The 23,018-nt window shown below is 49.2% G+C and overlaps 1 protein-coding gene across 1 annotated transcript in view; it reads right to left on the bottom strand.

Annotated features, from left to right (window-relative positions):
* Window positions 1–3,802, bottom strand: part of TCERG1L (transcription elongation regulator 1 like) — a 62,660-nt gene extending 58,858 nt beyond the window's left edge. Inside the window, exons 1-3 of the mRNA XM_042818689.1 lie at window positions 3,599–3,802; window positions 2,540–2,686; window positions 1,829–2,009 (exon numbers count right to left, since the gene is read on the bottom strand). Of these exons, the coding sequence (XP_042674623.1) occupies window positions 1,829–2,009; window positions 2,540–2,686; window positions 3,599–3,802 (532 nt within the window). The remainder of the gene's footprint in view (window positions 1–1,828; window positions 2,010–2,539; window positions 2,687–3,598) is intronic.
* Window positions 3,803–23,018: the final 19,216 nt, after the last annotated feature.

Below are 23,018 nucleotides of genomic sequence, written 5' to 3'. Positions count from 1 at the left end.
GTGGGAAAACAGCCAAGAGATGAAAGGAGGGAGGAGGCAGAGCCTAAGATGTGTTAACAGGCTGCCCAAGGAGGCTGTGGATGCCCCATCCCTGCAGGCATTCAAGGCCAGGCTGGATGTGGCTCGGGGCAGCCTGGGCTGCTGATTGGTGACCTGCACACAGCAGGGGGTTGGAGCTGGGTGAGCACTGTGCTCCTGTGCAACCCAGTGTGATTCTATAATAAGACAAACAGTGCAGCAGCGCTGCATGCCAAGTGCTGTCTGAAAGGTAGGCAGAAGCAGACAGGCTTCAGAGCAGGGAAAGTCATCATTCAGTCTTAAGTCTACCAGAAACCCTGCTCAGCAAGACATTCTAAAGGAAGAAAATGGATCAGCACCGGTTTGATCCATCTCAAGCTCTCTTGACACAACAGCCCTGACTGCGCACGTATCGTTCACTGGAAGCAAACCCTCCACAGACAACGTAGCTCCCTCAGGATCACCCATGTGCGACCCGCTGCCTTGCCTGGCCAGCTCTTCTAATCCACCACCAGGTAGACTCGCTCTGTATGTTTGACATGTCATGTAAGTACTTTAAACTCTCCACAATCACTGCATCATCAGCTGACAGCTCAGGACAGAGCTCTCCCCGTGCTCAGCAGAACGACGCACACAAACCATCGTGTAAGCCCAAGCCAGCTCAGCAGCTACCAGCCTACCAACCCTCCTGCCATGCATGCAGCTCTGCAGAACTCCTCCTTCACCATTGCATTTGTTATTAAAAACATATTTTGAACGATGCAACTCAACTCAAATGTTCCCTGTGCGACAACAGAACAGATTTTCAAGCTGTGGCACTCTTATTTATGACCGTTGTCATTCCCAGCACAGAGACACTGCACTACAGCAGAGCATCGCTCCATGCTGGCAAGAGCAGAGCACAGCTTTCCATAAAGGACTGCTAGAAGCATCCCAGCACAGAGCTGATCTGCGCTGTTCAACGTGCTTCCATTCTCAGCAATATTCATTGCTCATTAATCAATCTGGCAAAGCAACCCAAGCACTCATCTCTTCCAGCACCCTCTCTGTCTTACTGCAAAAACACAGAACTGCCTGCATGCTGCGCAGCTTCCAAATACGGCAGTGCCCACAGGAACCCACAGAGGAACATCAACTGGCATCTAAGGCACACAGGAGCAGAGACAGCAAGCCATTAAGAATACTCCAATTCTGAATTTCAGAATCTAAGTCAGTGCTTTAAGTACCAACAGCCTTTTACTCCCCAACCTCCTCTGTGAGACAGCTGCTGTCTCAGATTAACACTGTGACACAGAAGCAGAGATTGGGCTCTAGAGCAACAGAATTCCAAGTATAAATCCTAGCTTTTCTATTAGCTGCTGTGTTCTGCAGATTAATGTCATTCATTTAATAAACACCACTGTGTACAACTGAGTTCTAATGAGATGACCAGTCAGTTACTGTCCTCTGCCGATAGCTGTTTATGGAAAGCACATCTCACTCCAAAAATTCACAGCAAATAGGAGAATCCTGTACGAACTGCATTTGCCTTTTTTTGTTGGTTGGTTGAAAACAAACCCAGAACCTTGGGGCTTCCCATCATTCTGGAAGCAGACAGCCAGTTACAGAATTTTCTGTTGCAATCTCCTTCGATTAATACACTCTCGTAGTACTTTAGAAGTAATTTAGGGGATGAAGAGCTCTCTGCCATCAAGGTCCCAGATCAGTCGGGAGAGTTTCAGATGAACGGAATGAAACCCTTACTTCAGGAAATGGCTCATTCCTCTCCTGAGCTGCATGAATGGCGGTAAATACTCAATTATTCACTAACCTGGCATCAGCGGAGGTGCCAGCACCACTGTGGGAAGAGGCCTGGAGGCAGGAGCTGGCCTGGCAATGGCCATTGCCACTTGATTTGTCATTAGCAGAGGCTTCTCGTTGCCCTGGAAGAGACGCGGTTCCTCAGGATGCATCCACGCCGAATCCAGAGCAAATGCATTATTTAGGTATATCTGTCCAACACAGGCAAAAGAACATTAAGGCTGGAGAGACTTTATTCTCCCTTCCATCTCTGAGCTTTTGTTTTCGTCTTTAGCTTGTTATTACCGCGTGGGTAGGATCTCAACATGGGGACAAACACCAGAACAGACTGATTGCTGTTCTGTAAGTGAGGACAGCACTCAGCTGGTCGCTCCAAACCCAGACAGCCCTGAACACAAGTCAGCTAAAGCAGCATCACCAAAAGAAAACGAGTGCTGGAGCCAGCAGTGCCTCCACCACAGCTTCAGCAGCACAACTCCATCAGCAGCTCACAGACTGCAACCTCCTCTGGCATTTTATCCTTTGCAAAACTTCATGGAACCAAAGATATAACACAACTGGAGCAGCCTTCTGCGCACATCAACCCCACAATATTTCTTCACCATGCTGTTTCACTGGACAAACTACTGCCCTCCTGCATGCAGCCACGGTTTACAAAACCAGAAATATTTCTCAGCTGCTACAGTTCATGAGCATCAGCATTAAACACAAGCAGACTTACTTTGCAGCTCGGCAGCCTTTTATCTATCCAGTTCTTCCCAGTGTGAGGTGGAACAGCAGATGTGTACACGGGGGGGAAAACAGGCACAAATTCCACGCCAGATGATGGTGAAAATCCAACGACTGGAGAATGAGCTCCAAACATCCACTGCGGGGGCAAAAATAAAAATAAAAAGGCAGGAAGTTAACAGAAGGGTTTTGCCCCGAGCAAGTCAATGCTTCCATCATCTCCCAGCCGCCTCCGGGGTGACTGCATTGAATTTCAAGTCCAACGCACGTTCGTGCTGCCCGGCCGTGGCTCGGAGAAGGATGCGGTGCTGCCCGCCTGCGACGGAGCCCCGCGTACAGAACAGCGGAGGCGGCTTTAGCGGTCACCCTCAGGAGAGAAGCACCAAATGAAAAGCAGGCAGAGTATTTCTTGCGGAGGGGCTCACACGGAGCTCAGCCCCCGCCTGCCGCTGCCGGGACCCCGCCGCACACCGACTGCCGCTTTGCTTCGCACTTTCGTTCCAACGTTACGAAGGGAGCGGTGCAGCTGCCGGCACTGCTGTCGCTCCGCCTGCTGTAGCAGGGCAACTATTGCAGCCAAAGCGCGATCAGAAGCGCAGTCCCGATTATTCCCAGTGCGGCAGCGAGAAATAATCGAAACCCCGTCGGGCAGGGCTGGGCTCGGCGGCACGGCGGGGAACTCGGCAGCGGAACGAGCCTCTGGGTGCGGGGAGCTGCGCTCGTATTGCTGCGCGTCCTCCTCACTCATCTCTTACGGAACGCACCGCACGCGAACGGCGCCTACGGCCCGACAGCAGAAACCCACAGAGCCCGAAAGGCGAAAAAAAAAAAAAAAAAAAAAAAAAAAAAGCACCACAGCCACAAACCCAAACAAACAAAATAAAAGCATTGCGGGTTTCCCACCCGCCGGAAAATCCCCGTGCCCGGGGCTCGAAGAACCTCTAGCGGCCGCTGCCCGGCACGGCACGGCACCCACACGGGCTTCTGTCGGAGGCACCGCGCAGCCCCGAGCGGCCCCAGCGCCCGGCGAGGATCGGCACGGAGCCGTTACCTGCCCGTGGAGCGGCGGGGGATGCTCGGCGAGCAGCGGCAGCAGCGGCTCGCAGGGGACGGGCCAGCCCACGGCCGGAGCCGAGAGCAGCAGCGGCGGGGGCGCCGCGCCGACCCTCAGGAGCCCCGGCACGGCCCACGCCCAGGGGGGCTCGGCGGGCCACAGCAGGGGCGGCGGCCGCTTGGCTGCGGGAGCCGGCAGCATCCTACATGGCACGGGGCTGCGCCGTGCCCGCCGCCCAGTGAAACTCCGCTCCGCGCCGGCAGCCGACGGCGGCTCAGGCACCGCCCCGCCGAGAGGCACCGCCCGAGCAGGGAGGAGCGGGGCGGAACCGGGACGCGGAGCTTCGAGGCCGTGCGGGGGGAGCCGCGATGTGGCGGTTCGGGGCAGCTTCGAGGCGGGGAGGGCAGTCCTCGCACCGAGCCTGAAGCGAGATTTCCGCTGCGCGAGTCCGCGGAAGGGATTTTTGACACGCAACCGTGCAAAACGCATCGCGGGTTTTGGCTTTAAAGCGATGTTACGCGAAGGTGTGCTCGCGAAGGTATTGCTACGCGGCCACTGCTGCCTCCCCGCCGGCAGGGCTCCTGCTGTGGGCTGCGGAGGAATAACGCTCTCCTGCCTTCATTAGCAACAAAACCCTCACCTGCAGCCTGCAGGAACACAACCCGTTACAGTCACTGCTGGTGGCAAAAGACGTTTGGGAAGGCCAGGCGTGCTGCAGGCTGACCTCTGAGGCACTGCCCAGAGGGTCGGGGTGACCCCACCACACCACATCACACCACACCTGCTATGCTCTCCACTTCTGCCCCAACGTGGAAGAACACAAACTAGGCAGACTTTAGGAAAGCCTGTGGCAGTGCCTCCCTTGGGACCCCCCTGCAGAAGCTGCAGCCCACACGTGGGGCAGCCGTGCCCATGATGAGCAAGGCTCCATCCAGCTGGCCACAATGGGACAATGCCAGCATTATGCAGACGTCCATAGGCAAATTGGAGGCTTCTTCAAACAATATGGAAGAAAGTTAAAGGCCTTAAAAACCGATTTTTCATAGGATGACAGAATGGCTTGGGTCAGAAGGGATCTTAAAGATCATCCACTTCAACCCCCCTGCCTCTAATCTGATTCCGTGCACTGGGGGATCTTGTCTCTCATGGCTGTGAATGACCTCAGTAAAGTTAATTCCTAAGTTCTGAAGCCAAATTATTGGGATGTGTGGTTAAACACAACGTTTGGGAAAACGCATTGCTCACAGTCCCCCTCAGAGAAATCTGGGAAGTGCTGATTTGAGTATAAAGTGACAGAAATCAGATAAGAGAAACGCATTTCCAAATGTTTTAGTGCTGGGTTATTTTATTTTATTTTTTAAAAAGACAAAAATCTTGTCGTGGTAATTGAAACTGAACAGAAAAACAGAAATGTAATGACAGAAAAAACAGTTGTTTCCTGTGAAACGCAATAATCTTAGAGTAGAATCTGTCTTAAATGGAGCAGTTCATCTACAAAATACCCAACATAACAGCAAGCTGTGCCATATTTGTCATAGCTGCCAAGGATTGGAAATCTGGAGGAGAAATTGCAGGCTCTGAGTGGCTCTTTGTACCCATTGCCCTCTTTGCATTCAGAGCAGCTCCCTCCCTTTGTGGGTACAGCCCTATCCAACAAGGCTGCAGCAGGGTTCCCAATCAAGCAGGAGCACCCACTGCATGTTCTTCACATAGTAAAGATCTTTGCTATGAGTGTGGTGAGGTGCTGGAACAGCTGCCCAGAGAGGCTGTGATGCCCCGTCCATCCCTGGAGGTGTTCAAGGCCAGGTTGGATGGGGCCCTGGGCAGCCTGGGCTGCTATGAAATGGGGAGGTTGGTGGCTCTGCATGTGGCAGGGGGTTGGAGCTTCGTGATCCTTAAGGTCCCTTCCAATCTGGGCCATCCTGTGATTCTGTGCCTGGGCAGAGCCAGCTGGGTGCAGCTGCTGCTCGTGTTCTTTCAAATGCACACACAAGTGCCCTTTTCCACGTGGAAAATTGAGCGAATTTACTTACTGGTAATGGGAGGGAAGGCAGTCTTCCTAAGGACTTCACTAACAAGAGTTGGGAAAGGTTGTACAGGTAATGTGATTTCAGAAAGCCCGAGCACACTCATGTCAGTCAAATCTGGAGAGATCCTGATGACAGACGTTCCATTACCTGGCTAAACGCACACTCACACTAACAGCTGCTTTTTCTCTTCGACTTCCTTATCTTACAGGTTAAAAAATGATTAAAGCGTTGCTCTGGTGCTGCCTGGAGCTCGGGAAACCTTCGAGCATCTCCCCATCCGCACAAACGGCAGTGCTGTGACGGGACCCCGCACCAGGAGCTCAGCCTCCCCCGTTAGGCTGTGGATGTAGCCGTGCTGTGCTCTGCTTTTCCTGGCCAGACCAGCGAGCGGCAGTGATGCTGAGTTGGGTTTAAGCAGCGAGGGATGCAGCGAAGCGCCCAGAAGCAGCGCTGGGGCGGTGAAGCACCGCAGAGCTCCGGCACAGCAACCACGGCTTATTTAACGCTGTGTGACGAATGGGAGAATTAGAAGGAAAAAAAGCCAGAAGGGAAAGAAGCGTCTGGAGCGTAACTTTTTTTTGACTCGTAATTTCAGTTTAGAAGTGCTCTGGGGGGCTGTGGGAGCGCTCCGGGCAGTCAATCACCCACACCTGGTGCACACATTACTCCCTGAATACCCTCAAGTGTACTTCGGATAGCCCCAGAGTCAATTTAGCCCTAAAACAAAAGGTTGAGGTCCATCATCTTCATTTGTAAGTCCAGAAAAATGGGTCTGTAACATCCAAAAAGGGATTCCCTTCGTTAACATCTGAACTACAGACGTTTCCTACCGAGGATGTTATTAACTGCCCTTTCTGCTGGGTTCTCTCGATGGGAAATGGACGATACTGGGTAACGACCGACCATTCTTACGGTAATGCATCCTGCTCCTCTACAGGACAGGGGACCTAAATCTCCTCGCCGGCACAGCGGCCATCAGAGGCTCAAACATCGGTGGCTGTAATGAACAGAAGCAGAGCTCTGCCTGCAGGTGTTCTGTGCAGCTCCCAGCACAGAGCTGCGCAGACACGTAGATGTGAGCCTGCCTGCAGAGATTCGCGCTGCCCAGTCCCAGCAGAACCGCGTGCTTCCGCAGTTGCCTAACAAACAAACTCCTCCCTGCTTCCCAAATGCTGTCTGAAGGCTCCCTGCTGTCTTTGCCAGCCCCTGCCTCCCAGGTTAAACTGCTCGCTTCTCACCGTGCGGAGGGGTTGGAGAGAGCAGAAGGAATCTCAGCTGCCATCTCTGCTACCTGGAGCTGTCTGAAAAGCAAGCATGAACATAAGCAGCTTTTTCTTCTCAGGTACTAAACCACCCGATTCATTGCTCCGCAGCTCTACAGCAATCAGGAGCCCCATCTCAGGAGCTCTTATGTCTTCCAAGCAGAGCTGCCAGAGCATCCAGCCAAACAAATGACCCAGCTGGTGATTACTCTGCTGAGGTTTCTTATAACGACGAGGATTAATCGTCCTTCCCTGGGGTTAATCCCTACCTGCTGCATCAGTCATTTGTTTCAACAGTGATAAACAGCAAACCCATCAGAAATGGATCAAATAAACCCACAATGCACCTAATTGTGTGATAACTTGCTATGATGGAAAATGAGCTCTGACTCCAACTAACCATGGAATCATAGAATGGCCTGGGTTGCAAAGGCCCACAGTGCTCATCAGTTCCAACCCCCTGCTGTGTGCAGGTCACCAACCAGCAGCCCAGGCTGCCCAGAGCCACATCCAGCCTGGCCTTGAATGCCTGCAGGGATGGGGCATCCACAGCCTCCTTGGGCAACCTGTGCCAGTGCCTCACCACCCTCTGGGTGAAAAACTTCCTCCTCATATCCAACCTCAACCTCCCCTGTCTCAGTTTAAAACCATTCCCCCTTTCCTATCACTATCCACCCTTATAAGCAGAAGGGCTGGGAGAGGCAAGTCTGGGTGGATCTGGGATCTCAGGTTGACTCCCATCATGTCCCCAAAGCACAAGGAATGGCTTTGCTGCAGTGACTTTCATTGCACCAAAGGTCCTTTTTTTTTTCCCATGTGACTCCAATTTCTGAGATTTTTCTTAATGGGTTTGAAACAGGGCTTGATGCACTGGAGATGGAAATCAATGGGATTCGGCAAAAAATGAGTAGGAGGTTATTTCACATCACAGGAATAGAAACAAAAGGTCACTTCAGGATTTTCCATTTGATGTGTCTGCCTTGAGGAACATGTTCAGCAGAGAACAGAGCTGTGCCCTGAGGAGCCATGGCAGCTGTTCTACCACTCACCACTCTCATGTATGCTGTACTTTCCCCTACCTCCCTGTGGGCATCAGCAGCTAAATCATGAAAACATGACTGCTTCAGGCATCGACCCTGCACAAATGAGGCAATTGAAACTAGATGATCATTGTGGTCCTTTTCAGCCCAGGCCTTTCTATGATTCATTCTATGATCTGGGGTTAATCCCTCCCCATACAGAGGGACTACAGTTTGGTAGTCATCATTTCCAAAAGGGATTGGTCAGAGCTTTAGGTGAGCTGCATCCAGGGATAAAAATAACATTTGTGGCTCTGCTACATAGAGTGAAAGGTGTAGGGACAATCAATCCTCATGCTACAGGTTGAAAGCTGATGGCTGCCCAAGGAGGCTGTGGATGCTGGAGCTGGATGAGCACTGTGCTCCTTTGCAACCCAGGCCATTCTATGGTTCTATGATTCTGCAGGAGACTGAGTGGAGGTGCACAGCAGCAGACCAGCAGCTGGCCACTGGGCTGGCACTGCTGAGCAGCAACAGGGGGCAGATGGGGAGAACTAAAATGTCAAACCATGAGGAAACAGATCAAAAACAAACTCAGGTTCAGGGTGGTGGGGAACTCCTGCACCACAAAGCTGCTGGAAGGGGCACAGCAGCCATCAATCAGCTCCTGCCGGTGTCAACAATTTCCAGCAGTGTCACTGCTGATCTCAGGGCTGCTCTTCCATGCACGCCTTGTGTGGTTCCTCGTTAGCTGTTGTTTCCCCTTTCACTGTGTGTCCATGTTGCTGGTTTTTAAGTGCCCCCTGAGGAGATCACGCTGATCTTAGTCTCGCTGGGTACCAGCTGAAGCGATGGCACTTGGAGCGGCTGTCAGAGCACAACTGCACAAAGATGATTAATTGGCAAGTTGTAAAATAGGAATTTTCTTTCTATTATACTTCAATTGATCTGTTTTGCTGTTCCTTACACAATATTCTTTAGTTATTTTTATGCAAAGATGTTGTTATTGATATCAGTATTTCAGACTGATTACTTGCCAAAGGAAAACAAATGAAAAATCACCACACTTCATTTCCACCATTCCCAGCTCCAAACAACAGCAACAAAAGCAAAAAAATACCTCAGATACATAAAGGCATCTACTGCAGACCATACTTGATCCCAGAGCACTTTTGAGAACAATCTGCCTTCCTCCTTTAATAGACCCCAGAAAGTTTCCATGCTACTTTGACTGGTAGCAACACCAGTCCAGCACTCCTCCACGAGCAGACAGGTCAGGTGAGAAGAGCTACAACTCATCCTCAATGAGAGGAAGCCTCTGATATACTTTACTCATCACCACATGCCATGTACTTGCATTGGGTACCTCATGTACGACACTGAGGTAGCCAGGAAAATGCACTGAGCATCCCAGGTTTCCAGTGAAGTCAGATCAATGATGTCTGTCATGATAACATGCTTGGAAATTAACTGCTTCATGGATTTCTGCAAAATATGTTCATGATTAGCTCAAAACATCTTGCTAGCCAAGCAGCAGCAGCAGCAGATTCCAAAGCAACAAAAAACAGATGGTGGCATCTCCCATCCTACCCACTGCTCTGAAGAGAATCCTGATGGGCAGTTGGATGGACTCACTCGTAGGCAGGCTAACAGCAGGTTTTCAAGTGGGAAGATTCAATCTTCCTTGGCAAAGCAGCTTGCTTATGACCAGGAGGTGGGGACCAACACTCACATCTGCACAGCCACAGCACTGCAGAGCAGGCAGGAAATACCAGGACACAGCAGAGCAGCCTGCCACATACACCAGCTTGCATTCATGTGCTCCTGGATGGATGAAAAGTTGTCTTTTTCCTCACTGCTATGGATGCCACATCCCTGCAGCTCTGAACACCTCCATGGGTGGGGACTGCCCGTCCCTGGGCAGCTGTGCCAGCGCCTGGCTGCTCTCTGGAGAAGAAACCTCTCCTGGTACCCAACCTGACCTCCCCTGGTACAACATGAAGCCATCACCTCTCATCCTATTACTGTTACCTGAGGCAGAGACTGACCCCCACCCCACCACAACCTCCTATACAGGAGTTAGAGAGGGCAGTGAGGCCTAACGAAGGGCTGGCAGTGAAGCTAAGCAGCTGGTCAGGCTGGCACTGCGTGCAGAAAGGCTCCTCATTGGGACTTACAGCAGCCTCTTAAATTTTCAAGAAAGAGAGAATTACTAATCACCTCACTTCACACAGGTTATGAATGACACTGACTGAGCTGCAACCTCCAACCTTTTAAATGCAGGCAGCAAACACTACAGAAAGTCATTGCCTCATTCAGAAAGAAGTTTGTTGCTTGGAAGGAGACCCGCTGAAAGCTGTAGAAGTTGTTCAACAGCCTCAGCCCCAAGGTGCCCCAAGTTGCCAGCAGCTGTGTGCTGGGAGAGGGCTGAGCTGCTCCTACTGCATTCCTCTGGGGATGTATGAGCCCTGGGGAAGCATAAGAGCAGCCAAACCCTGCTCAGACCCTACTCCTGAGCTCCCAGACATCACAGCTGGCAGGGAGGGAGTTAAGCATTCATGCTGCAGCTCTCTGCCTTTTCCTTTCGAGAGGACAGCAGGAGGTGGGAGCACAGTCTGTTCCAAGCTGGGTTTTAAGGCAGAATAATAGCGATTGAAATCCTTTCTTATTAGAAAATTCCTGCACTCAGTTTAACTGTCGGTAGTGCAGGCAGCAGCTGGCAGCACTGTCCTTCAGAGAGGGGAGGAGAAAACCCCTAAGTTGCTTTACAGGATATTTTTGAACAGAGGAAAATTGAAAGAAAAAAAAAGTACTTTAATGAAAGCAAAACTCAACTGACAGGTAAACTCCTAAAGGGAAAAAGTAATCAATGCAGGAGGGCCCTGCTGCTGGATGGCAATTATGTCCTGTGCTGGATTTCTGCTTAGCAATTGAGTTCTGTGCATCTCTTGTCGTGACTCCAAGAGCAGAGGGGGGGGGGTGGAGGAGGGCCCTGAGCTGTCTGGCTTTGATCCTGTTTTATTTTAGAGTCCTTGCTGGCATCCTCAGAGCTCATGCACACACAGCAGCACAGTGCAGACCTCCTAAGAGACCGGGCGGGGGTCTGAGCAGGGCACAAACGGAGCCATTTCCAAGTAGCACTGCCAGGTTTGATAATGGCAGTTAGCAGATGTTGAGGGTTCCATGCCGTTCCTGGGGAATCATTTACCCCCTTTAGGTTTGCAGCCTCCCATTGAAAGCTCTCCTATTAAAATCCCTCAGGAGTTACGGGCTGAACTCCATAGGAAAGGCAAACATCTCAGCTGACTGACAGCAAGCAGCAGGTAAAGGTTTTCTCCAGCAAAACAAAGCAGCTCTCTTTCTCCAACCAATTAAAATAAAAATAATTAAGAGCATCCCTTAACCTGCGACTCCCCTGCATGCAAACACAAAGTGTCTCACACGTCCTGTGCCACTTTCCCAGTGCTGATGCACAGAGCTCAGCCCAGCTCACACTGCACCCTATGAGCCTGCACTGGATTGCTGTGCAGAGAAACCCCCGTTTGCTCCCTCTCTGTAGCAAAACCCTCCACAGCATTGCACACTTCCACATTCCAGAAGTAATCTGACAGCACTTGAAGATGATTGCTCTGATTATGTTATTATTTGTTGAATACCAATAATTGCAGACAAAAAAAAGAAGAATTTCCCTGCCTGTTTGTTAACAGCAAGCTACACTATGACTGCTCCATGGAGGAAACCTGGCATTTCTCAGGGTTTTTTCTTTTCTTTTCCAATTTAAATCTAGTAGAAACTCTTCTAAGCCATTAATTTTAAAGCAATTGGCAGTTTCCTACAGCAAAACCACTGTGCCTGATTAACCTCCCGATCCCTTGCATTGGGCTTTGTCAGCAGGCAGCCACGCTCCAGCAGTCGGATGGAAGTGCAACACAGAGTGATACAGCACAGGGCTGCTGCACACGTGGAGGGCACTGAGATTTTAACAGTGCTCCTGGTGTTGGGAGCAACAATATTGGTGCTACTGCACATGTGGGCTTCTTCATCTGGGGCTTCTCAACACACAGAACAGCTGGGAAATCACCTGGGTGCCCTCTATTTCCCAGGTGAGGAATGAATTGCTGCCAAGTGCTGCCACAGGTGCTCTTCAGCATCTCCCAGTACGTGAAGGGAGCGTAAAAACAGGAGGGGGAATGACTGCTCACGAGGGTGGACGGTGATGGGACAAGGGGAATGGTTTTAAACTGAGACAGGGGAGGTTGAGGTTGGATATGAGGAGGAAGTTTTTCCCCCAGAGGGTGGTGAGGCACTGGCACAGGTTGCCCAAGGAGGCTGTGGATGCCCCATCCCTGCAGGCATTCAAGGCCAGGCTGGATGTGGCTCTGGGCAGCCTGGGCTGCTGGTTGGTGACCTGCACACAGCAGGGGGTTGGAACCAGATGATCACTGTGCTCCTTTTCAATCCAAGCCATTCTGTGATTTTACGATTCTTCCCTTTGAATTTCCCTTGTGATCTATGTATCACAACATTTCTGATTAAAACAGCCTAATCTGAAGCTACATTGTGCAAACCAGAACACAATCCCCATAAAAAAAACTGTGTTGGATTTTTTTTCTTAGGAATCCAGTTAGTGAAAGGACAAATAAAATACCAGCATTATCTCCAACCTTTGAAAGTTTCCTATCTGAGGATTTCTTTCAAGTGCTAATTAATCAAATCAGTGATATTTTTCTAGGGTCAATGATTCATTACTTCTGCATTAGTTGAAATTGAAGAAGTCTGAAACATGAAACGAAATAGATCATATTTCTTCCATAGATGGCCAAGCCGTGTTTACAGACATTATCTGTTGAGTTAATACTTTCTGAATCACTTTTTCCCTACATTTATAGAATAGAATGGCTTGGGTTTTAAAGGACCTCAAGGATCATAAAGCTCCAACCCCCTGCCACAGGCAGGGCCACCAATCTCCACATTTCATAGCAGCCCAGGCTGCCCAGGGCCCCATCCAACCTGGCTTTGAACACCTCCAGGGATGGACGGGGCATCACAGCCTCTCTGGGCAGCCTTTTAATCGCAGTACAGAATGAGTGAGATGAGATCACCACCTGTCTGGTGCGTGGCCAGTGAAAGCAGAGCCTGAGCCACCTCCTCCAGCCCTGTACCTTCCTGCTCTGAAAACATGAGGCCAGGAAGCAGGGCAAGAGCAACGCACTGAAGGGAAATGGAGAGGTGCTATGGGAAAAAGGAAGAGAATGATAAGGGATTACCAAGAGGAAAGATGAGATACACAAATGAGGAGGAGTGAGAGTGAAGGGACAAAGAGAAGTTAAAAAAGGTGAGAAGAGCGAGATGAAGAAGAAAAGTGAGTAGCAAACGGAAAGGGAACCACGAAGGTCAGTTAAAACAAAATCAAGCTGTAAAGCCTCCTGCAAATTCACATTTCTTATGTGATGAAACCAAGGCTGGGTAGAACTGGGCTGTTACCAAATGCTTCACCTGAACATCGGCTGCCACAGAGAGATTTGTGCACGGAGGAGGGAAAAGGAAGGGTAGGCTGGAAAAGCTCAGAATTGCACAACCAGACACGGCGTGAGAAGCTTCAGCAAATATCATGGCAGCAACACGTGGCATCAACCTACACTTCCTGTGAGTAAATAACTTCTACCTTACCCTCAAACTCTGTACTGATCAGCTGCCCACACGTGTCAGACAGCAGCAATTTATCACCGTGTTCCTGAACAAATTCTCAGACATCACGTTAACACAGCTGAGCACCTGAGGGATTTGTCTTCATCAACAAAACAAAGTACCCAAATCTGTCAGATTCCTCACCGGAGGAAAACATTCGTGTAATCTCACTGCAAAAGGAAAAAAAGAAAAACATATAGGAATTGACATTTTGAGTTATTACAGGCTCTTAATTCAGTGTTATTTATTATAATTTTTTTAAGTGCTTATCTTCAAGATAAAAATCACATGCAGAATCTTGTCTCCAATTGCGCAAGCAAACTAATGATAGTCACAAAGGAAAAAGCCAGATGCTTTTTAAGGGCAGCTCCTGCTTCAGCCATCCTCGGGGGGTCCAAGGAGCTCCAAAGATGCACAGCACCACCACTAACAGCACAGGTAACTCTGTCCTAACCCAGTCTGCTGCAGGTTATAGAGAAGAGCTGGTATTACCAGAGCTTGTTGGTGGGAGGAGCATTCAAGCTGGCTGCCTTTCTGACTGACCAAATAAACAGAAGCCCCAAGCACGAACATGCAATTTCTTTGATAAAATATGATTTCCCAATAAATAGGAGATGATTTACTTTGCCCACCACCCACACAAAGCAGAAGCTGTGCGAGGTCAACCCAGAACCTTACTGGATTATGGTGTCACACGTGGAAGCATCAGGACAGCTCCAAGTTTTATGCTTCTCTCGTTTTCTGGAATATATAAACAAGGACCCCAGACCAGAGATTTGCTGAAGACATGCAGGATGCAATGAACTGCCCCAGCAAAGCCTTCCTGCACGTGCTGAGGAGTGTGGCATTCTGTCCTGAGTAGTACTATGCATAAAATCACGGAACCATTCGGGCTTGAAAAGCCCTCTGAGACCCCAACCCCACCCAGCCCACAGCCCACGTCCCTCAGTGCCACATCCCCACAGCTCTGAACGCCTCCATGGACAGGGACTGCACACCCTGGGCAGCTGTGCCAGTGCTGCTCTCTGGAGCAGACATTGCTGTGACACCAACCTGACCCTCCCTGGTGCAATGTGAGGCCATTGCCTCTCATCCTATTGCTGTTACCTGGGGCAGAGGCTGGCCCCCTCCCCTCCCAGTTGCAGAGAGCATCTGATGGAGATGATTATTACAAGCGCTTTTTCCCCCCCGGTGGCACCTGGGAAACGTTCAATAGCTGCTCCTATCTGACACTGTAACGCAGCCCGTGTACAAAAGTGGTTTTTTCTGTTCCTAAGCAATAAACCTTTAAAAATCTGTGTAAGAGACCAGATTAGCCAAGTGAGAACAAGGAATTTTTTTTCAGAAGGGAAAGCGTGAAATGCTGCTATAAGAGAGGAAAATATTGGCAGTACTAAAAGCCCTCTGAAGCCCTTGCTGTAGCGGCCAAATTTTATAAGACTGTTGGAATTAAAAACATAATGTATGTACCCCACTGCTTTTGTAACATTAATTCGAATGCACGGAATTGCTCCTTCTGGTTTTATTTCTCCCAGAGACTGTTTCAAGCAGGTTTACCTCCAGGTATCTGGCTGGGAACATCCCCCACCGCCTCCCATTGCTGCATTCCTCCAAGGCACAGCGATTCACAAGCCTTCGCCGCGCTCATGACTAGTAATTAAAAGCTTCAGAAAACCTCCAGGACTACACCCACACAGGAGAACCACATGGCAACCTGCTGCTGCAGAGCCCTGAGAATAGCCTAATTAATTTGCTAGAGAAGCACCAAGCAGAATCACACCCTGCACACAACAGCTCCTCCCCGACCTCCGCAGCCACGTGCAGGGCAGGGCAGCCTGGGATGGAGCATCACTGCTGGTGTTGCTTTGCAGAGATTCAACCAGAGCTGCAACCACATGAGGGTCTTTTTTTGCAATATGTGGGGCTGTTGTACCTGGGGTGGGCTTCCATGCACGTGCCGTGATACAGAGGGGCTGTGGAAGCACAAGGAGATAAGCTTGCTGAGAACACACCTGTTGGTTATTAGAATTGGAAAGGCAATGCTTTCTGGGCTGTAACTGCACCAACTCGGGTATGAGGGGCATGCTGAGCAGCCCCCCTGCCCACCTCCAGGCCCTGCAGCCTGCCCAGGGCAAAGCACAACCAGCAGCACAGTTCTGCATGCAGAACAGGATGGGAGGTCTTCCACTGCCACCCAGCAATGGGATGAACTAGCATGAGCCAAGAAGAAGGGGCAGCTCCACATTAGCCCAACAAGGAGAAAGAGAAACAGATTGAAATGTTAAAACAACTCACAAAACCCACCCTGGTTAATTTACAGATGACTCCATTATCTGCTTTGCAATCTTCATAGCAGCATCAGAGAAAGGATAAGAGCATCAGATGAGAGTTACAGGGTAATGTTATTCATAAGCAAGCTTATCTGTCCGCCCAGCTGGCGTATTTCTGCACATTGCTGGGTCCTTTAACCCTTCAAAGTTTGGAGGCTGAGATCTGGGGCTCACCTCATTTCTCAGAAGGAACAGATTCGTGTCCCCAGCACAGCTGACTTAATTAGTCAGAAGTTTTCAGCTCAGTGGTTTTAATGAACCCTTCAACATATTGCTACGCTAATTGTGTTAATTGCTATAGAGTCCAACCAGTGACTCTCTCAATGGGAGTCGCAGGTGGTATTTCAGAGAGCAAGAGAGTAACCTGCTGACAAAGCACTGTCTGATCTGTGTTTGCTCAAAGGAGAAAACCAACAAACCTCTTCCCTCACTGCATTAGACAATAAGAACCAGAAACTGTGCTCTGCTTTTTTTTCTTTTTGCTCCTCCACATGCAGCTGACATTCTCCAACAACAGCAAGAGTGGATTTCAGGCAAGGTATTGCTGCACTAAGGCATACCAACAGCCATAATGACCGCTGTCATCATGACTGATAACTGATTTAATCATTTTTTGTATAATTTAGGGTAGTAAGGTTTTGTTTGTTGGCTTTTTGGTTGAGTTAAAGTGAGAATGGTCTCGAAGGAGACTCATCTAATGGCTGCCAGTGTTTCCTTTCAGATGGCTTTCTCCAGTTTACCAAACGTTTATTTTGCAGGAAGCAGTTCATAGAATTTTTAACTGCAGCTTAAAGTGATTAACACCTAAGCTCATGTGGCTTGACTATTTCTGTGATAGTTAGAGGCTCATCTTCATACTACCTGTTGGATGCTCACCTACAGAAATGAGTAACACACTCCCAAGTAAGAGTACCAGGGGGAAATGAAGCATTTTCAGCTGTCACTGATTTGTTAGATAATGAGTTGGGGACCTCACAGTGATTTCCTCCTCTCTGCTAGGTAGTGATAGGACAAGGGGGAATGGTTTTAAACTGAGACAGGGGAGGTTGAGGTTGGATGTGAAGAGGAAGTTTTTCACCCAGAGGGTGGTGAGGCACTGGCACAGGTTGCCCAAGGAGGCTGTGGATGCCCCATCCCTGCAGGCATCCAAGGCCAGGCTGGATGTGGCTCTGGGCAGCCTGGGCTGCTGGTTGGTGACCTGCACACAGCAGGGGGTTGGAGCTGGATGAGCATTGTGCTCCTTTGCAACCCAGGCCATTCTATCATTCTGTTGGATGCAGTGCCTTCTCCCCAGAGGGAAGAGGAAGATCTCCTACCCAGGGAGGGCCCTTGGCAGACAGGGCCATCACTCCAGGAAGGATATCAGCAACCAATTAATTTTTGATTCAGTAGCCATGGAGACCATATTAATTTGGAGCCTTCTTCCCTATCCCCATTTTGTTAAGCTTTGCAAACTTTGACTTTAAAAAAGATAATGCACTGAATTTAGTACCCCAAGCAAAGATCAGCTTCTCTCAGAGCTAGGCAGCATACCTGCTTAACAAGGTGCCCAACTGTTCTCACCAAAAATCTCATGGACAAAACCAAATAGCATCCTTACTTAATGATGTTGGGCAGGCTGGAAGACACATCCCAGCTAATAGAGGTAACTTATGAGAGCCAAAGTCTGAACCCAGGCATCCTCCTCCTTTATTTTAATCAAGTATTTCCATGTCTCCTGCCCTCTGTTCCTCACTGGCTGTAACATTTCAGTCTCTTATGGTTATGAGTGGGTCATAACCATTGTAATTTAACATAAATCTATCCAACATTTCAATAGAGACAATAAAAAGTGTGATGAGGAACAAAAGTTAAAGCCTCTCTTTGCAATGCGTTAATCTATAAAGGAATGAAAGCTCGCGACAAAACCCAAACATCCAATAATAGGCAATATTTACAAGACATTCTTCACTAATGGCTCATTTAACTTTGCAATATCTTAAAGTCGCTCATTTTGTGAAGCGAATTATTCATAAGGCAGTTTATTGCAAATAGATTAATATTCATTGGACAGCTGACAGAAGATGTATGCCTCAAATCTCTCAATTGCTTTACAAAAAAGGAAAGCCATCTTTGCACAAGTTTTGGACAGAGGGCTGATTGCAATCAGCATCACCAGAAGTTCATTAGACACCGGGCCCCCTGTGCAGAAAGGACCATTTCTGTTAATCACTACTGGCTGCGAGCTGTGGGCTGAGTGCTGTGCTTGATGGGCTTGGATCACAACTGCATCTTCCTGGAAAGCAGGGCTTAGTGCATGCACACTGCTAATGAGACAGGGCTTATTAGAAGTAATACTTCTGGTTTATATACGCTTTGACACAGCTCGTTCCTCAAGTATTTTTTAAAACAGCAGTTTTCAAACTTGGACCCACACAGCTGAGACCCATAAGGTACGGGGCTGGCAGGCCTGTCCCTTCCTCCCTTCAGGGCAAGCAGGAATACAGCAGATGTCAGCCAGGCAGGGCTGGGCTTCTGCAGGGTTCCTAGCTGCTTAGCCCTGCCTCTGCTGAGGATCCCACATGTGCAAATTTCTGCTGGGTCCGTGGGGGGCAGAAGCTCCCAGCTGTGCAAGGGTCCATACAAACACCAGGACAGCATTCAGTCCTTTAATTTCCATCACTGCGCCCAAACATCAGCAGAAAAGACACATTTCCCCAGGGAAGGGAGGGCAGGGATTGGCACAACGGCAACACACGGCACTGAGCTGTGCTCTGGGATGAAGGCAGCCCCTCCCTGCCTCCCCCCACGGCACCCACAGCCCTGTCACAGCAGTGAGATGGCCTTAGCTGTCACCTCCATAGGATGCTGCAGCTTTGGTCATCACAGCTGCAGACAAAAAGAACCACAGAATCCAAGCAATCGGCGACGCACACTTCTCCAGCCATGCACCCACCCTGACAGAATAAAACCTGCTGTAGGGAACCTGCTTTGGCAGGGGGGTTGGACACGATGATCTCTGGAGGTCCCTTCCAACCCCTACAATTCTGTGATTCTGTGAAAACACTGCACTGTCCCACTCCAGCCCTGTGTCAGCCATCAGCACTGCGATTGCTAGAGGAGCAAATATAAAGCTGTCAAATGCAGACAGAAGATGCAGCAGTTCTGGTTGTGAGGCAGTGGGGAGTAAGAACACGTATGCCTTGGGTCAATAAAACCACACCTGTGCATCTAGTGCTTGTCTAACCCAGAATCTCCAACGTTACAAACGTGGCCTCACGCAGTAATTACTGCTCTCTGCTGTTATAAATGGCTCTTTTCCTCAAGCTTTCCGCTTACTCATGCGTTTTTTCCCCTCAGCTTGAATGCACAATGATGTTCCTAAATGAGGATTTTCTTTCATTTGGCTCTGCCCTGCAAAGAAGACAGAATATTACCCAGCAAATAAAGCAAGCACTCGGCTCACATACTTCACCCCAGCCCATAAATGCATCACCACAAACCCCACAGCTCTTTGGCTGCAGTTCTCAGCCACGCTCACCCTTAGGTCTCTTCCCAGCAATGCATTTAATGCAGGACAGCAGCATTGGCTGCACAAGTCACACTCTAAAGATCCCTAAAAACACACATCCTGAGAAAGGACGTACCAAACCATCTCCAAACCTCTTTTGTGGAAGTCTGAAAAGTGGGGAATGATGCAGCAGAAAGCCAGATCAATACAGAAACCACTGCCCACAGTACAGCTACCACACAGTGAGAGCAGCATCTCTGTGCTAGTACCAGCTGCACAGAAGGGATGTGGCACCCCAGCTTTGGGTTCGTTTCCCTATCACACCTCTTGTGACCCACACCATGTATCCACACACATAATGCTACTCCACTGGAATCCTTGAAAACAGCTTAATATATGTATCTGCAAAGTCATCATGCGTCTGAACTTCCTAATGAGAACAGAGCTTTCCTAAGGAGCCTATTTTGGGTCCAAGTATTTATAACTACCACAAACTAAACTGAAAAGAAGTTACAGCTTATAAATTCACCCAGTATTTGTACAGAATGTGTGGCACATGGCTGCACTTGCCTTCTTTCAGCCCCGGCTGCCCCACCATACTTCTCTCCCACTGCCACAGGTTTCTGTTAGAGCAAACAAACAAATCTGCTGGTTATGAAAGTATTCCTTCCCAAGCAAAACTTCAAATCATTTGCCATTAAAGGGATTCTACGTAACCCTTGTAAAACCATAAGGAGAAATGCCAAACACACACCTCTGCAATCAAAGCTTCCACTCACCATCACAAGGAAGGGGCAGTGGCACCCCAACATCACTCATCAGCCAGGTTGGTTTCAGCCCACACATCCCAGGCAGCACCCAGGGTCACAGGACACAGCAGGAGGACAACAACCACCACAACCCACTCTCACCCTGCACAGAGCAGACTCCTGCTGAGCAACAGCAGCCCTCCCCACTGCCTTCTCCTCCCATTGCTCAGAGCAGAATTACACTCAGGTGTGGGACGCAGAAGCATTTCCTCTTCTGCCTCACCTTGTTGTTAATGGGGAAACATCCCACCTGCCCAGACCTACAGGTGGAAGGGAACATCCAATAAGAGCATTGAGGTTCCCCAGCACACAGTGTATGGCCTTGTGCATGCCACTGAATCGTAGAACAGTTTGGGTTGGAAGGGACCCTTAAGATCACCTTGTTCCAACCTCCTGCTATAGGCAGGGACACCTGAGCTGTGACTTAACTATCTTGAAGGTCTTTTCCAACTTTAATGATTCTATGATCTCAAATGAGGCTGTCGCTGCTCAGAAACATGTTTTTCAATGGGAAGGAGGGAGTTGGGTGGAAAGGAAGTGAGATGAGGGCAGGGAAACAGGAAAGGGACAGGCAGAGTGAAAACATGCTGCTGGTTTGGGGAGTTCACCTGCTACCCCATTGGATATCCACACACTGGGTATGGAAGTTGCAAGCAAAACCTGCACATTCTGGGTTTTTTCTTTCCTATCCTCCCCTCATTTAGCAGCCCCATCCCTCGATATTTCTGAAAAATGAGGAATTTTTTATACCAAAATCTTTCCTCCAGCAAATCCTTCAGGCTTGTGTTTCTTAGCATCATTCTATAATGACTATCCTCACTGCAGATGCAGCTTTCCTTTTAATTCTTGAAAGGGAGAAAAATGGTTAAACGTTTGTGAAGCCTCGTCCTTTGCTTTCAGAAGTGGGAAGTGCAACGAGTTTCATTTCAGGAGTTTGTTCAGCTATTCCCTGGGGCGGATCGTCCGAGCAGCAGCAGTCAGGTTGTATCAAGCATGAACAGTATCAGACAGATACGAGTGCATATATCTTAGGTTTTGACACTTGAAATCATCCCAGCAAAATTCCTCTTAATTTTAAATGTTGCATTAATTTCAAGTCAAGTGCGCGCATTATGGGTAGAGTCTGCTGAGTCAGGAGTGCGCACATCTTTTCTGCTTTTATCATTGGTACTTTATGGTTTCACAAAAATTGAGTCTTGTCATAATTCAACCACCCTGACTGATACCGTGCAATTTGGCACAGTGTCCTTCTTTATAGTTCTCTCCAAATTCACCTCTTCCTACAAGTGGGTGTCTTTCATTACGGCTGACATTAATACTGAATGAACTAACAGCTGCTTCTTGCTAATGAGCCGGAGCAAGAAGAAATACATCTCAGTGGCTGCAGCTCCCACTTGGCCGCCTGCCTGCTGAAATCTCACAGAGAGATCTGGCTCCCTGGGAGCTGGGGTCTGATATGTTTTTAGTTTTCTGCTGAGTTACAGCAGCATTCCGTACGTTAATGGTGTATTTCTAAGAGGGAGAAGCAGGAAGATCTGCTCCTTTAATTTATGCTCCTTACTTTCTGTATTATCTGCAGGAACAAATGTCTATGTGACCATGGTATAGGCACCCAGTGCCTGAATTCACTGAAGTTTAGATATGAGGAGGAAGTTTTTCAGCCAGAGGGTGGTGAGGCACTGGCACAGGTTGCCCAAGGAGGCTGTGGATGCCCCATCCCTGCAGGCATTCAAGGCCAGGCTGGATGTGGCTCTGGGCAGCCTGGGCTGCTGGTTGGTGACCTGCACACAGCAGGGGGTTGGAGCTGGATGAGCGTTGTGCTCCTTTGCAACCCAGGCCATTCTAGGGTTCTATGATTCTGTGATGATATTCACGCCATCCTCCAGTGTGAACATTACAACACAGCAGAAAAAGAGGGATGAAGGAACAGCCACTGATGCATTAATAAAGCCCTTACCACGTGGGCTGGAGCAGATGGGCTGCAGGACTGTACCACTGGCCATGTTTGTGCCTCCTGGCTGGCAAACACTAAACCTGAGAACTAAGGGAAAGTAAATTAGTGGTGGGAGATGCCAGCTGAGCATGGCCAGAGAGACCAGAGCTGCTCTGCAGGGCAGGAAGGATGCAGGCAACCCAAGAGAACCCACCTGCTGTACTTTCAGATCATATCAGGTCCTACTGGGATCCATACCAATAGCCCATGGCTCTCAGTTAAGCACACACTTCATTTACACCAATTTCAGCTGACGTGTAAATGCTCTGTGTCCAAACCCCACTTGCTCTCTTAGAAATGTCATCATCAGAAGGTGAAGGGACACTGGACTTGGCAGCAGCCCCAGGGGTCCCAGGCAGACCAAACACAGGATCACTGACCAGCTCATCACTCCCTAACATACATAATGAAAGAGCTAATCTAAAATAGCTAACGCAATTTTGTGTCTACATATATACGCAAACACACAAGAGTTTACTTCAAAAGTGGGATTATTTTCTTATTTCTTTTGTTTTCCCAAGCATCAGGTTTAGAGGAGCCTCTCACCTGCAGAGCTTTTGTGACAGTCAAATGACAGGAGGGTAAAATTTTCCCACGTCAATCAAAACTGTTTGCATGCTGTCCCAATTAGCTGTGTGCTGAGCTCATCTTCATTAAAGTTTGTTCAGCAATTTGCAGCGTGTTCTGAGAAGGGCAGAGGAATTGTGTGGGTCTGCAACGCAGTGCTATGGGGATCAGCTGGGAGAGCTGGGATGGGTCAGACTGGGAGGGGGGAGGCTGAGGGAGCCCTGGTTCT

This window comes from Centrocercus urophasianus, unplaced genomic scaffold (genome assembly GCF_019232065.1).
Source record: "Centrocercus urophasianus isolate 14NV4802_14NV808 unplaced genomic scaffold, USGS_Curo_1.0 seq_17, whole genome shotgun sequence".
NCBI classification, from domain to species: domain Eukaryota; kingdom Metazoa; phylum Chordata; class Aves; order Galliformes; family Phasianidae; genus Centrocercus; species Centrocercus urophasianus.
The sequence above is the reverse complement of the archived record's forward strand: the minus strand, read 5'-3'. Positions and strand labels throughout refer to the sequence as shown.